Here is a 14,483-nt window from a genome sequence, read left to right as displayed (position 1 = left end):
CAGATGCCAAGACTCCTAGGCAGAAAAAAAAGGTCTGGAAACCATGATTCTACCTGATTGGGCTACAGTGGTATAAGAAAAGACTTTCAGAAATAAAGGGTAAAATACTACTGTGGTGAAAATGAAAGCATTCTTGTTTTCCTAGTATTGAAAAGAGGGGATGGAATGTCATTGCTATAGTTCTGATCAAGGTTTGCTAACCCAAACCTTCTCTGTAGTCTGAACATGTCTCCACTTTAAAAAATAACTTCTTGTAAATGACTGCAAGCTCTGTTCATACTCACCAGGTCTATGTTTTGCATTATATCCTGAAATGAAGGGTGAGTTCGAAATTGTTCAAAGAGGTCCCGTTTGTAAAGCAATGCATACACCAGGTTTGGGTTGTGGTGAAGAGAATTTGTCAGGCAGGAATTGATGATCTCTAACATCATTCGAATCACTTCCTCAATCACATTCAGGTCCTGTGCCTTTGAAAACAAAAGGAAAATAGTATAGGTTAAGTTAAGTGGTCTTTAAAATAAAAAGAAGTCAGAAAGAATGAGAACAATCTTTTTATATGTAGCAGCACTAGGAAGATCATTTAAGAGAAGAGTTTAGTGATCACAAGTCCTTTTTTTTCAATAAATTTCATTAATAGGTTGTCAGTTTGGGTTAAAAAATAAGATTTGTTTCACTGCTAAACTTAGAGTGCAAATGATTAAGGATACCACTAAAACTTTTTTAAAAAATCACAGAGTTGTAAGGAAACATACAAATCATCTAGTTTTCCCTTGTTTTGTGCACTGGGAAACTGAATCCCAGAGAGGTTAAGTGACTTGTTGAAAGTTATAGGGGCAGCTAGATGGCGCAGTGGTTAAAGCACCAGCCCTGGATTCAGGAGTACCTGAGTTCAAATCCGACCTCAGACACTTGACACTTACTAGCTGTGTGACCCTGGGCAAGTCATTTAACCCCCATTGCCTGCAAAAAAACCCTAAAAAACAAACAAAGAGAAAGCTATACAACTAGGTAGTGGCAGAGTCCTCAGACTAAGACCCAAGTCTTATGCCTCCTAGAGGAATGCTTTGTTTTATTCTGAAGGAGTTAAGTGTCTTACATGCAGAAGAAATGAATACTCTTTGATGAGTAATATAAAGAAAGGCATTTTCACATGAAACAATTATAAATTCACTCCCTCCCCATCCTCCATTAAGTTAATCAAATCTACCTCATGTAAGGACAAATACAACATTATTATAATAGAAAGTACATCAAGCAGGCAAACAATATTTATTAAGCACCTAATATATGCCAGGCACTGCGCTAAGCACTGGGGATATAGAAAGAGGAGTTCACAATCTAATCAGGGGACAAGAAGAAAACAAATATATACAAGCAGGCTATATAGAGGGTAAATAAGAAATATTTAAAAGAGAGAAGGCACTAGAATTAAGAGGGCTTGAGAAGGACTTCCTGTGGAAGGTGGGATTTTATTTGGGACTTAAAGGAAGCCAGAAGGTAGAGATGTAGAGGGAGAGCACTGTAGTAGGCATGTAGACAACCAGAGAAAATGGCCCGAGATGAGAGACGGAGGGTCTTGTTTGTGCAACAGCCTGAAGGCTAATGTCACTGGATCAAGAACATGCGGTAAGGAACAGAATGTAAGAAGACCAGAAAGATAGGAGGGGGCTAGGTTATGAAGGGCTTTGAATGCCAAGCAGAGTATTTTGTATTTGATCCTGAAGGTAATAGGGAACCGCTGGATTTTAATGAGTAGGGAGTGACGATTGGTCTAGAGCTTTAGGAAAGTCACTTTAGTGGCTGAATGAAGGATGGACTGGAGTGGGGGGGAGACTTGAGGCAGGCAGACCCACTAGTAGGCTACTGCAATAATCTAGGCATGCAGTGATGAGGTCTATACCAGAATGGCAGCAGTGTCAGAAGAGAAAAGGGGGCATATTTGAGAGATGTTGCAAAGGTGAAATCGACAGACCTTAGCAACAGCTTGGATGTGTATGTGTGTGGGGGGGATGTGGAGAGGATAGTGGTGAGAGATAGTGAGGAGCTGAGGATGACTTCTAGGCTGTGAGCCTGAGGGACTGGAAGGATGGGATTGGTCTCTATAGTAATACAGAAGGGGCAGGGGTTTTATGAAAAGATAATAAGTTCCATCCTGGAAAAGTTGAGTTTAAGATGTTCACTAGATATCTAGTTCCAGATATCTGAAAGGTAGTTGGAGGTATAAGATTAGAGGTCAGTAGAAAGAGTGGAGCAGAGTATGCAAATCTGAGAACCATCATCATACATAGAAATAGTAATTAAATTCATGATAGTTGATGAGAGCACCAAGTAAAGCAGTATAGAGGGAGAAGGGAAGAGGGCCAGGACAGAATCCTGAGGGATTAGTATGATTGGAGGACATGATCCGAAGGAAGAGCCATCAAAGGAGATCAGATAGGTAGGAGGAGAACCAGAAGAGAGTGTTGTCTGGAAAACCTAGAGAGAAGAGAGTATTAAGGTTAAGAGGATGATCAAGAATGTTAAAGGCTGTAGAGATGTTAAGGATAATGGAGACTGAGAAAGGACCATTGGATTTGGTAAATAAGAGATCATTGGTAACTTTGAAGAGAGCAGTTATTGGCGGCATGATAACATTGGAAGCTGGATTGTAAAGGGTTAAAAAGAGAGTGAGCATTATTTGACAAAAACTGCTGGGAAAACTAGAAAACAGTATGGCAGAAAATAGGTATAGACCAACATCTCACACTGTAAACTAAAATAAGATCAAAATGGGTACATGGTTTACACATAAAGGATGATACCATAAGCAAATTAAGAGAGTATGGAATTGTTTATCTGTCAGATTTATGGGCAGAGGAAGAATTTAGGACCAAAGACAATACAGAGAATAAAACAAAATGTAAAATAGATCATTTTGATTACATAAAATTAAAAAGCTTTTGCACAAAAAAAACTAATGTTACCAAGATTATAAGGGAAGCAGAAAACTGGGAAAGAATTTTTGAAACAAATATCTCTGATAAAGAGATATAGAGAACTGAGTCAAATTTATAAAAATACAAGTCATTGTCCAACTGAGAAATGGTCAAAGGATATAAACAGGCAGTTTTCAGACAAAGAAATCGAAGCTATTTATAATCATATGAAAAAATGCTCTAGATCACTATTGATCAAAGAAATGCAAATTTAAAAGAAGACAGTGAGAGAGAAACTGGAGGTTCCTATTGCACTGTGGCTATAGCTTAGCCACAAATGGCATAAAAGATATAGATAATGGATAGTTGTGATGGAAGGATCAAGTGAGGGTTTTTTCAGGATTGGGGAGATATGGGCACATTTGTAGGGAATAAGAAAGTAGACAGGGACAGACTGAAAATAAGTGATAAAGTGGGAATGACAGAAGGGGCAATCTGTTGAAGGAGAGGGGAAGGAATGGGATCACCTGACTAGGTAGAAGGGTTAGCTTTGGTAAAGAATAAAGTTAGTAGGGCTACCTCATTGAGAGAGATATGAAGAGATCAAGGCAGAAGGTATACGATAGGAGATGAAGAAGAGGGGAGAAGAGGAAGTTCATGTTGAATGGCTTCAGTTTTTTCTGTAATTATGAAACAAGGTATTCAGCTGAGAAGGTGGGAGGGGGGGCAGTTATGAGAGGAGGGATGACAAGGCTTGAGAAGGGGTGAAAAAGTGGCTACTGTGGAGAGTAGGATAGTGAGTTGATAACACAGATAGAGAAGGACTGTCCAGGAGCAGTGAGGGCTCAGTTGAGGCTGTGTAACATAAATTTGTAGTGGATCTCCAGTCAGAATGGTTGTGTGATTTGCTCCATTTTCATTCAGCAGCATTTGTGTTGAAGCAAAGATGGCTAATGGTTGGAGTGGTCCAAGGCTGATCAGACAAATGATAAGGGCTAGGGATTCAAGAGAGGAAGACAGTGTAGTTGAATTGGTTTACTGATAGGTTAAGAGGAGAGTGGCTAGTGCAGGGAAGATGGCTTGGGAGAGAACTGAGGGAATCCAGGGATTAGAGATCATGGTATGGACAGAGTAGAGTTTTGTTAGGGAAAGTAGAGGGAGAGGTAAAAAATAGCTAGATTATGGTCAGATAAAGGGATTTTAGAATTCTTGAACATGGACGTGGTACATTTGTGGAGGTGATGGCAAGATTAAGAGTAGGACCATTTCTGTGTGTGGCTGAAGTGGGTAGAGGAGTATATATCATAGGAAGTAAGCAGGTTAAAGAACTGAGTAGTTAGGGTGTTTGAAGGAGAGTCTATATGTGTGTGTGTGTGTGTGTGTGTGTGTGTGTGTGTGTGTGTGTGTGTGTGTTGAAGTCCCTTAGTGTGAAGGCACGAGTTAGGGAGGAGAGAAAAATTGTAAGTCATATATCAGACATATTAAGGAAGGAGAGACCAGGGGCAGCTAGGTGGCCCAGGATTCAGGAAGAGCTGAGTTCAAATTCGGCCTGAGACACTTGACACTTACTAGCTGTGTGACCCTGGGCAAGTCACTTAACCTTCATTGCCCTGCCCCCCCCTCCAAAAAAAAAGAGGACTAGAGACCAATTAGAAGAATATTACAAAAGTCCTGGTAAGAGGTGAGAAGGCATGAACAAGGGTAGTGGCTTGTAAATTGAGAGAGAGATATGTAAGAGATGCTATGGAGACAAATCAACTACTGCTATATGGACATGGGATATAAAGGAGTCTGAAGAGTCAAGGACATGAACTTGGGTATCTTCGAGGACACCGGTGGTTTCGATAGATATGGAACAATTAGGAAGCAGGGAGGAGTGGATTTTTGGGCAAAGATAGTTTTATTTTAGATGCATTGAATTGAGAAGACTAGAATAATTTATAATGTTAAAAAGAACAAGTAATTATCATATTGAACAAGTCACAACAATTAGCCTTTTTAAAACAACAATAACAACAACAACAACTACTACTACTACTACTATTACTACTACTATAATGGGATCTGGCTGCTGGCTCAACAGGCATATTTATCAAACATCTTTCTTTCTTTCTTTCTTATTTCTTTATTTCTTTATTTTTTAGGCAATGGGGGTTAAGTGACTTGCCCACAGTCACACAGCTAGTAAGTGTCAAGTGTCTGAGGCCGGATTTGAACTCAGGTACTCCTGAATCCAGGGCTGGTGCTTTAACCACTGTGCCATCTAGCTGCCCCAAACATCTTTATTTTTAATTTGACTTTGGCTCTGATTTTGTTTTGTTGTCTCTTACACACACTAGACAGTTACTGTAGAAGAATTTCTTACCAAATTTCATTTTTAAAAAGCACTGCTGATCTATTGAGGAAAAACCTTCCAAATATGTTTAAAACTATTTTAATGGGTTTTTTTTAAAACTTCTTCTTCTTCTTCTTTTTTTTTTTGCGGGGCAATGGGGATTAAATGACTTGCCCAGAGTCACACTGCTAGTAAGTGTCAAGTGGCTGAGGCTGAATTTGAACTCAGGTACTCCTGAATCCAGGGCCAGTGCTTTATCCACGGCACCACCTAACTGCCCCTATTTTAATGTTTTAATAGCCAATAAATTTGTTGGTTAAAAGAACACCTGGGAGGTGGGGAAGAAAGGGAAAGAGGAAGTGAGGAATTAAAAAAAATATGAATTATAAATTTTAGAAAAGTACATAAGCAATGACCTTTTTTAGTTTTTTTTTTCTTTTTTAGTGAGGCAATTGGGGTTAAGTGACTTGCCCAGGGTCACACAGCTAGTAAGTGTGTGTTAAGTGTCTGAGGCCGGATTTGAACTCAGGTACTCCTGACTCCAGGGCCGCTGCTCTATCCACTGTGCCACCTAGCTGCCCCCATAAGCAATGACCTTTTAAAAATTATAATTTGGGTATATTTTTCTTAAAGTTGGTAAAAACAGAATCAGAAATAGCATTTAAAATTTGACCTGTTCCTTCTAAACCCAGATGATATTTATTTACATTGTTTTTAGAGCTATAATCTTATTTCCCTGCAAACAGCAGCCAAGATATAAATAAAACAAGGCCTAAAAAAAGAGCAAGGATATAGACATTGTTGGAACTGCTACTTTATTAGTTTTATGTCTTTGATTCATTTCAATCCAGTCTAGGCAATTTTGTATCTTAATATGGCATTAAAGATGCGCATTTATGGTTGTAGGAGCATAATTTACAACACAAATTTATATTTCTGTAGAACTGTCAGGGTTTCTGGACACATTTAAAAAAACAAAATGCTTTTGGTGAAATCAAGGACTAAAAGTATCAATTTTGTTTCCTCTTTCTAAGACATACCAATCTGTAAAACTGGTATTCTGGACTTCAATTTTTCCCCCCTAAGAACTATGAACCAGAATGTTTTGTAGTAATAGTGAAGATAATGTCAGGTTTCTCAATTTTAAATGAGAACATATAAATATCACACAATGCTAAATACCCCTCCCCAATAAACACTTCCTTAAATAGTTATAAAAGATTACAAGTATGGGGAAAACAACATAAATATTGGCAGGTTGTTGATATATAGCATATCTAGCCAATTGACAGCTATCAATAAAAAGTATATCAAAGAATTGTCATATTATGTTAAGAACTCCATGATTTTGCATAGCACCCGTATCACACATGAACTCATACTACAAAATGAGCTTAAATGAGTTTGGGGGAAGAATTGTTCATCAACGCCACTCAGTCTGGGCAAGTATATCTAAATTGTAAGCTACATCACTGGGAAGAACTCTTGAATCGGTGAGAGCACAGATCCATTTGAGTAGTTAAGCTTGTTTAAATCTTTATGCAAATGTCAATGAAATTGTATTGGGAAAGAATCACATTATTTAACCCATCTCCAAAAGGAATATCCACTATACTATATAGGACCTCTTGTCATCTAGTCTCTCCCTGAAAACTTCTGAGGTGGGGTGGGGCAGGAAAATCCATCATCTACTAAGGCCCCTATTCTATTTTCATAGAACTACAACTATTAGAAATAATTTCTTGATATCAAACCTAAATTTCCCTCTTCCCACCTTTTACCCACTGCTCCTTATTTTGCCTTCCAGAGTCAAACAGAACAAATCCATCTAATCCCTTTTCACATGACAGCTTCTCAAATATATTCAAGTTACTATGTCTACACATGACAAAGCTCCTGAATTCCAGTCCATTTCTCTTTCTACAATGTCCCAATCCCGTTCAACATTCAAGAAGCTGTTTATGTCTTACTGTCTGTCCTATTGTTTATCACCTGCAATTACGCAGATGTAATCTGTATAATTTGTAGTGTCACCATATGACATATGGTCATGTGAGCTGGGGAAGGGAATCAATAGGCTTCAGCTTAAAGCATAATGAACAGATTAACACCCTTTTTTATATTTGCTACTCTTTTTTAAAGTTAATTTTCATTAACTCTAAACTAAACATAAGAACCTTAAAAGAAAACTACTCAAGAAATGTTTATTAACTACTTACTATAGTAGTATTAACAACCTACTATTAATACTATTAAATACCTACACACACACACACACCCCCATTTCTTTCCTTCAGGAAGCTTACATTTCATGAGACATTTGAAGGGATGGTGGTGGTGGTAGTAGACATGGTCGATATTAGTAAGTATGCTGTATTTAAAGATGATATATAAATAGAATAAGAATTAAATATATACTGCATTAGTAAGTGGAAATTTGCGGGAAAAGTGTGACCTATATTCAGACTGATGAAGAACATGTTAATAGCTTCCTTGATAATCCTTAACTGTTATTAATTTGTGCTTGATTTATTTCTGGTTTATGCCCAAGTGTGGATGGAACACTTCCTTTAACTCATTATGAATCCTTAAATTAGAGCTGGACTCTTCCCAGGACAGCTCTGGGACTTTAGTCCAGCTTGGCATTAAAATGCCTTTCAGGTTGTTTTCCCACCTCAGAGCTACAATCACTTTATTCCCCCTGCTTAGTCTATTAAAGCTAATTAAGAAGGATAGCCATAGTCTTTAGATCAACTGGAAGACCTATATAATTTCTATCTACATCTACATCTACATCTACATCTACATCTACATCTATCTATCTATCTATCTATCTATCTATCTATCTATCTATCTATCTATCTATCTATCTATCTATCTATCTATCTATCTATCTATCTATCTCTTCTTTTTTGCATTCCCTCTCATTCACGGAAGAGGGATATTAAAGTCATTCTTTTTTGTCATTCCATTGTGTACTTCGGCAAAGAACACTACAATTAATCATGGAAAAGATAAGTATGCCACCTTAGTTAAGTTCATTCTAAAATCTACAGAAATACATGATGAGCTTCTGTATGTCTTAGAAAATGGCAGGTTAACTGTCATATGCCTACTGTATCAGGTTCACTGATGAACTGGCAGAACAGAAGCCACAAATGGGCTCCCTTAAGCCATCATGGTAGATTAGGAGATCTGATGAGAGTATGGTCTAAGAAAATACAAACTGTCAGAACCTATGTGGCTGAAGTTGGGAGGAATTTGATAAATGAGGAGAAAAATGGGTAAAATTTAAGAAATAAAAAGGGTAAGAAGGAAAAATGGTGGATGGGAACATTTTGAATTAGAACAGGGAAGAGACTGATGAAGGCTACAAAAGAAGATGAAATATTAATAATCTAGGGGAAAATAAAACACATGCTATCTAGCTAGATAAACTCTCAAAGAAAAATATGTTACTGTATGTGGTAGCATATATGTGTATAGATATTAATGCATATGTAAATATACACATATATACACACACATATGACATTCTGTTGACATTAACAGGACCATATATGTGTGTGTGCATGTCTATGGGTGTATGTGTGTATATACACATACTATACACATACATGGATGGGAAATAAGACCTTTTTACTTAAAATACTGCAGCTATCTTTTTTTATTTGTGTTGCTCCAGTAATAAAATGACATGTAGATATAATTTTTCCCTCTTTTTTTTTTTTTTTTTTTTTAGCGAGGCAATTGGGGTTAAGTGACTTGCCCAGGATCACACAGCTAGTAAGTATTAAGTGTCTGAAGCCGGATTTGAACTCAGGTACTCCTGAATCCAGGGCCAGTGCTCTATCCACTGCGCCATCTAGCTGCCCCTTTCCCTCACTTTTGATACATCTAATGAAATGTACTGTTATTGCCATAAATGTACTGGTTTCCACGTCTTATTTCTAAAAAATAGCCAAACACTGCTTGCTAGAATACTTATTGACTGATTTTATGGAACAGATAGGGATGACAGGAATTGAGAAATGTCACTGTTTTTCAGTTCCCATCTTACCAAGTTAATTTAATTTTATACTAGATCAATTTCAGTCACCAGAGATGAAAGCTGTTTTTAGTCATACATGAGAGTAAAATTACTATTAAAAGCTACTGGCCAATGGATGGAATAAATTATTTGGTTAAAATAGAGCTGAAAAAAAAAAAAGTCCAACCTGTGTGTGAGGATTTTGTCTGTTAAAAAAATGATACCTCAGGGCGGCTAGGTGGCACAGTGGATAAAGCACCGGCCCTGGATTCAGGAGTACCTGAGTTCAAATCCGGCCTCAGACACTTGACACTTTACTAGCTGTGTGACCCTGGGCAAGTCACTTAACCCCAACTGCCTCACTTAAAAAATAAAAATAAAAAAATGATACCTCAAGCTAATAAATTTCAGCAAAAACTAATGTTCAACTACATTTTTGCCCCATGTTGTCATCTGAAGTACTTGTTAGTAAAGGAAATTGTGTATTCAGTTATGGCCAAGAAGATGGGCTACAGAATTCTACCCAGTGGGCATTTAAGAAAGTTTGGTGATGTATCTTAAAACTGATATACCATCAATTAAGGAATACACACATACTTATTCCTCTTAATAAATTTGTTGACATCAACAGGATCTTTCCTTTTTGAGGACCTGAAAGATAAATCCTCTTAAATGAAAATATTGATTCCTGATTTCTCTAGCATAAATATGAAATCTCATAGATATAATTCTACTCTGTCTTAGCACTTATTATTCTAATTGATGTGTCTTTAAGAATTATGCCATCGGGGCAGCTAGATGGCACAGTGTATGGAGCACCGGCCCTGGAGTCAGGAGTACCTGAGCTCAAATCCGGCCTCAGACACTTGACACTTACTAGCTGTGTGACCCTGGGCAAGTCACTTGACCCCAAATGCCTCACTAAAAAAAAAAAAAAAAGAATTAAGCCATCTAGCCTATATTTTTAGAGATTTCAGGAGTTTTATCTAAATACTCTTAAACCCATAAATAGTTCTGGTGACAATTAAACTCTAGTTTTAGAGGTTTAGTCTAGATGTTTTTCCTAGTCATTTTTCATATGTAGGGTGTTTTTTTTTTTTTAAACTGGATAGAAGCAATACGAGGTTTGTGGTGTTACTCATCATTGAAAACAATGTGGTTAAAATCTAAACTAAAGACATTTTATAAGATAACAGCATTTTACTGAATGTTGAGTAGCAACTTCCTTATGTTATTCTTGAAAGGCTAACTGAAAAAAAAGACAATTAGAACTTAACTTAAAATTAGAAAGTAGCAAAATTGTAATACTATCTATGACACCTTTAATTGGTGAGTACTTGATTTGTAAATTTAGATCACTAGGTATATACCTTAAAAGTTACAACAACATTCCTTTTTCTACAAGATTTTATTGTTTTTTGGTTATTACCCAGATCTATCTACTATGAAAGATATGGATTTCACAGAATGAAATATACAATTTTCTCAAAACTTAGAAAAATCAGCCTATGCTTACAAGCTTAATAACTATGTAAATTCTGACTACCAAAGGATTCAGTCCCCATCTATTTAGTTGGAATTGAACATCTTTATCCAGAAGTCAATCTCAAACATTATTTCAAGTAAAAATTTCCGAACATTTTTAAGATCCTTGGAAGTGAGAAACATGTATCCTTCTTAGCACCTCAAAGTAGGTAATCAGCACATAGCAGGTGGTTAATAACTAAATATTGAATAAAATCCATCTCTTTTATTATTGATTTGCTGTTTCTACCTTCACAACATCTTCTGCATACAATCTTTTCTCTCCGTTCACACTCATTCCACCTTAGTTCAGCCTTCATCATTTCTTGCCTAGATGATTACGACAGCCTCCTAGTTGGTCTTCCTGACACCGGTCCATCTTACACACTGTTGCCAAAGTAATTTTCCTTATGGGCAGATCTGATCATGTGACTCCCCTATTCAATCATTTCCAATGATATTTTTATTGCCTTTAGGATCAAATATAAACTCTTCTGTTTAACTCTGAAAGCTTTAGACAATTCCCCCCAATTTCTCCCTTTTTGGACTCTATGTTCCAGCCAAAACTGCCTTCTTCCTTCTGCATGCATGACTCCTCAACTCTCATCTTCCATCGCCATGTCTTTGAATTGACTATTCCTCATTCATGGAATGCATTCCCTCCATACCTCCACCTTCTAGAGTCCCTCTCTTCCTCTAATAAAGCTCTCTCTCCCTACCAAACTACCTTATGCTTAACTATTTTGTACTTAACTTTATATTTATGCTATCTGTGTTTTTTATATGTGCTTTTTTCTAATTAGAACATAAGCTCATTCTAAGTAGGGATTACTTCATTCTTTGTACTTGTATCCTCAGTGCCTAGTACAGTAACTAGCATATAGTAGACCTGTTGATTGGTTGGCTAAGATGAAGGTGCATTTCTATATTTAAAAATCACCACAACTAATTCAATGATATTATTCAATGAGCCCGCAGTTATTAACTAAATGTGAAATGCTACTTTATCATTCACTTAATGGGTAGTCAGAATTCTTGCTGTATAATTTACTTCTTATAAGTTGGGTTCTTGTGTAGCTATATTAATAAGACTTGGTGACCATGGTCAATTGTCACTGCAATTGAAAATGTATACAAAAGAGTTAATTTCCTGAGAAGTAATTTATGTGCTAGAAGATTTTGGTTCAGTAGGAAAACCCATGTAAAAGTTGTTTTTTTGCTAGACATATTTAGACAAATAAAATACAGCAAGTCATTAATATTTAGATTTGCCAAACTGCATAAGATATTGTGCCTTTATCCTTCAGAGTATTTCCTCTTCAGTACTTAGAATTTCCACAGTGTGAATGAATCCCAGATCAGTCTTCTCAATGAATTTACTTCCCTTTTCCTTTCATCTTATTTTAGTAGCCAAAAAAAGGCCAAAGACAAAATGATCACATTTTCAGATCTTCCTTATGGTCCTTCTCTATGTGTTGGCAATGCAAACTCCACACATTCTATACCAACCTGTCATTTAATATCAAATAGACAAGTTGGCACTTGTAGGAATATTTTACCTTGTTAACAGCATTCACAATTGCTGTTCTCATTATCTAAACTTCCTTTTCCTCTTTAGAGGGAATTTATATAGTTAAATGGTTTCAAATCATTTATTTTTAGGTACTTTAAGAGAAGCATATGTATCTTGTTTGTATTAGTTTTGGGAGGATTCCAAGAGAGTTGTCTAAATTTCCTGCATTTTCAGCAGAAAATAAAACCTTCAACAAAATTAATGGGACTTTGCCAAGAAGGGGGAAAAAAAGGAGGAGGAAACGCACAAGAAAGCCCCTTTTAAAGTGAATGTACCAAGGGCCTCCAAAGTCAAGCTCTGTTATCTGTGAGTTACGAATTTGCTGTCACGTAAGCTGCACTGCTCTGCGGCAGTCTTACTTCAAAACAGGCCTATATGTCAGTCATGAGACTGAGCCTCTATTAAGAAGAGGTTGCTTTATATTTCATGCAACATCACATTTGAAGAATGAACTCCAGCACCTAATTGAGATAATGAAGGTTTCCTGAATAATGTGTATAGGAAAAGGAACTATGGCAGATAGATCGTCTTCTGATTTTATGAATCTCTCCCTCTCCTACCATATTTCTTATGGCATAAAATACCCATTTGTGGAAAGGTTCAAAAATCTGTTGTTTCTCCCTTCCTTTGTATCATTCTGGTTGTGGCTCACCAGACTAAATGAGAATCATGAAAAAGAAAGCCTGTCATCTAGATGATAGGAGATGCTATTTCATTACAAGGAGGCAAACTACTCATGGCATAGCCAACTTCCTTTAAGTTTTATTAAATATCTCACATTCCTCTCAAGAAGGTTGGTGAGGAGATTTGTTGTTTTTCAGTCATTTCAGTCATGTTGGACTCCTCAGGACCCCTATTTGGTGTTTCCTTGGCAAAGATATTGGAGTGGTTTGCCATTTCCTTCTCCAGCTCATTTTATAGATGAGGAAACTGAGGCAAACAGGGTGAAGTAATTTGCCCAGGTTCACAAAGCTAATTAAGTGTCTGAGGCCAAATTTGAATTCAGGAAGATGAGTCTAAGACTCTTTCCACTTCCAAAACTTGATTCTATAAAGAATATGCAAACTTTTTTTTTTTAATTCAAGGAGTTAAGTTAGATAATCCATGTGTGAGAAAAGGCCTTGCAAATATAAAGACCATGGGAAAGCCTTTCTAATAGTTCAGATATTGACAATGAAGAAGTTATAGTATTTGCAGCTAAATGTGCAATCTCCTCTTTTTCTGTTCTGCTTTGTATATAGAAATGCTCATCTTATTTGGTGTTGCTTAAGGATAAAAAATTAAATTAACAAAACAAGAAAGAATTTATAAGAGACAGATCCCATAAATAGAAAACATATGATAAAGTATTCTCTTAGCACTCAGAGGTTATAAAGTATCAAAGAATTTGCAACAGAAAGTATGATTGCAATTAATGTGGGAAAACTGCAGTTTCTTCTCAATCTTCAGAAAACTCAGAGAATTCACACAGTAGAAAGCACCTCCTGAATAGGACAGACATGCATTTTAAAAATGAAATTTTATTTTACAATCGATGAAAAATCTACCATTTCTTCCTCCTATCTACCACTCCCTATCAAGAAAGAGAAACCAAACCCTATTTACAGACATGTATAATCAAGCAAAACAAATCCCTTTATTGCTCATGTTCACAAAAGATGAAGAAATGTATTTTGAAAGGATGACTCTTAAAGAAGACAAAAAGAATCATTCAACTCAAGTTGGATGCCACACACTAACATTATATAGGAAAAGTCTGCCCAGGAGGGACGGGAAGTTCACAAGAATGAAATTCAGAAGACACAAGAGAAAAAAATTTTGATTCAGAGAATAAAAAACTAAGTTGTTTTAAGAGACCCATACAGATGCACAGGGAACTGGTTAATCAAGTAACCTGTAGAATTTATTAATTAAAAAAAAGTGCAATCAGTGCAAAATAGAGATTCATGGTTTCCTATAGAAAGCTCCTTTGTGTTTGGTTCTGCTGTGTATATGGACATGCTCCTTTTTTTGGGGGGGGGTGTTTTAGTTCAGAAGAAAAAAAATTAATAAAGAAATGTACAGAAGATTGAAAAACGGGTGAGTAATGAAAGATAAAATTAAAAG

At 36.5% G+C, this 14,483-nt stretch overlaps 1 protein-coding gene across 1 annotated transcript in view; it reads right to left on the bottom strand.

Moving 5' to 3' along the window:
• Nucleotides 1-14,483, bottom strand: part of DYM (dymeclin) — a 613,994-nt gene that overhangs the window by 117,245 nt on the left and 482,266 nt on the right. Inside the window, 1 exon segment of the mRNA XM_043964852.1 lies at nt 285-467. Coding sequence (XP_043820787.1) covers nt 285-467 — 183 coding nt within the window.

The sequence above is a fragment of the Dromiciops gliroides genome, chromosome 1 (assembly GCF_019393635.1).
Source record: "Dromiciops gliroides isolate mDroGli1 chromosome 1, mDroGli1.pri, whole genome shotgun sequence".
NCBI classification, from domain to species: Eukaryota; Metazoa; Chordata; class Mammalia; order Microbiotheria; family Microbiotheriidae; genus Dromiciops; species Dromiciops gliroides.
Note: the sequence above shows the minus strand (reverse complement) of the source record. Positions and strands in the feature narration are given on the sequence as shown.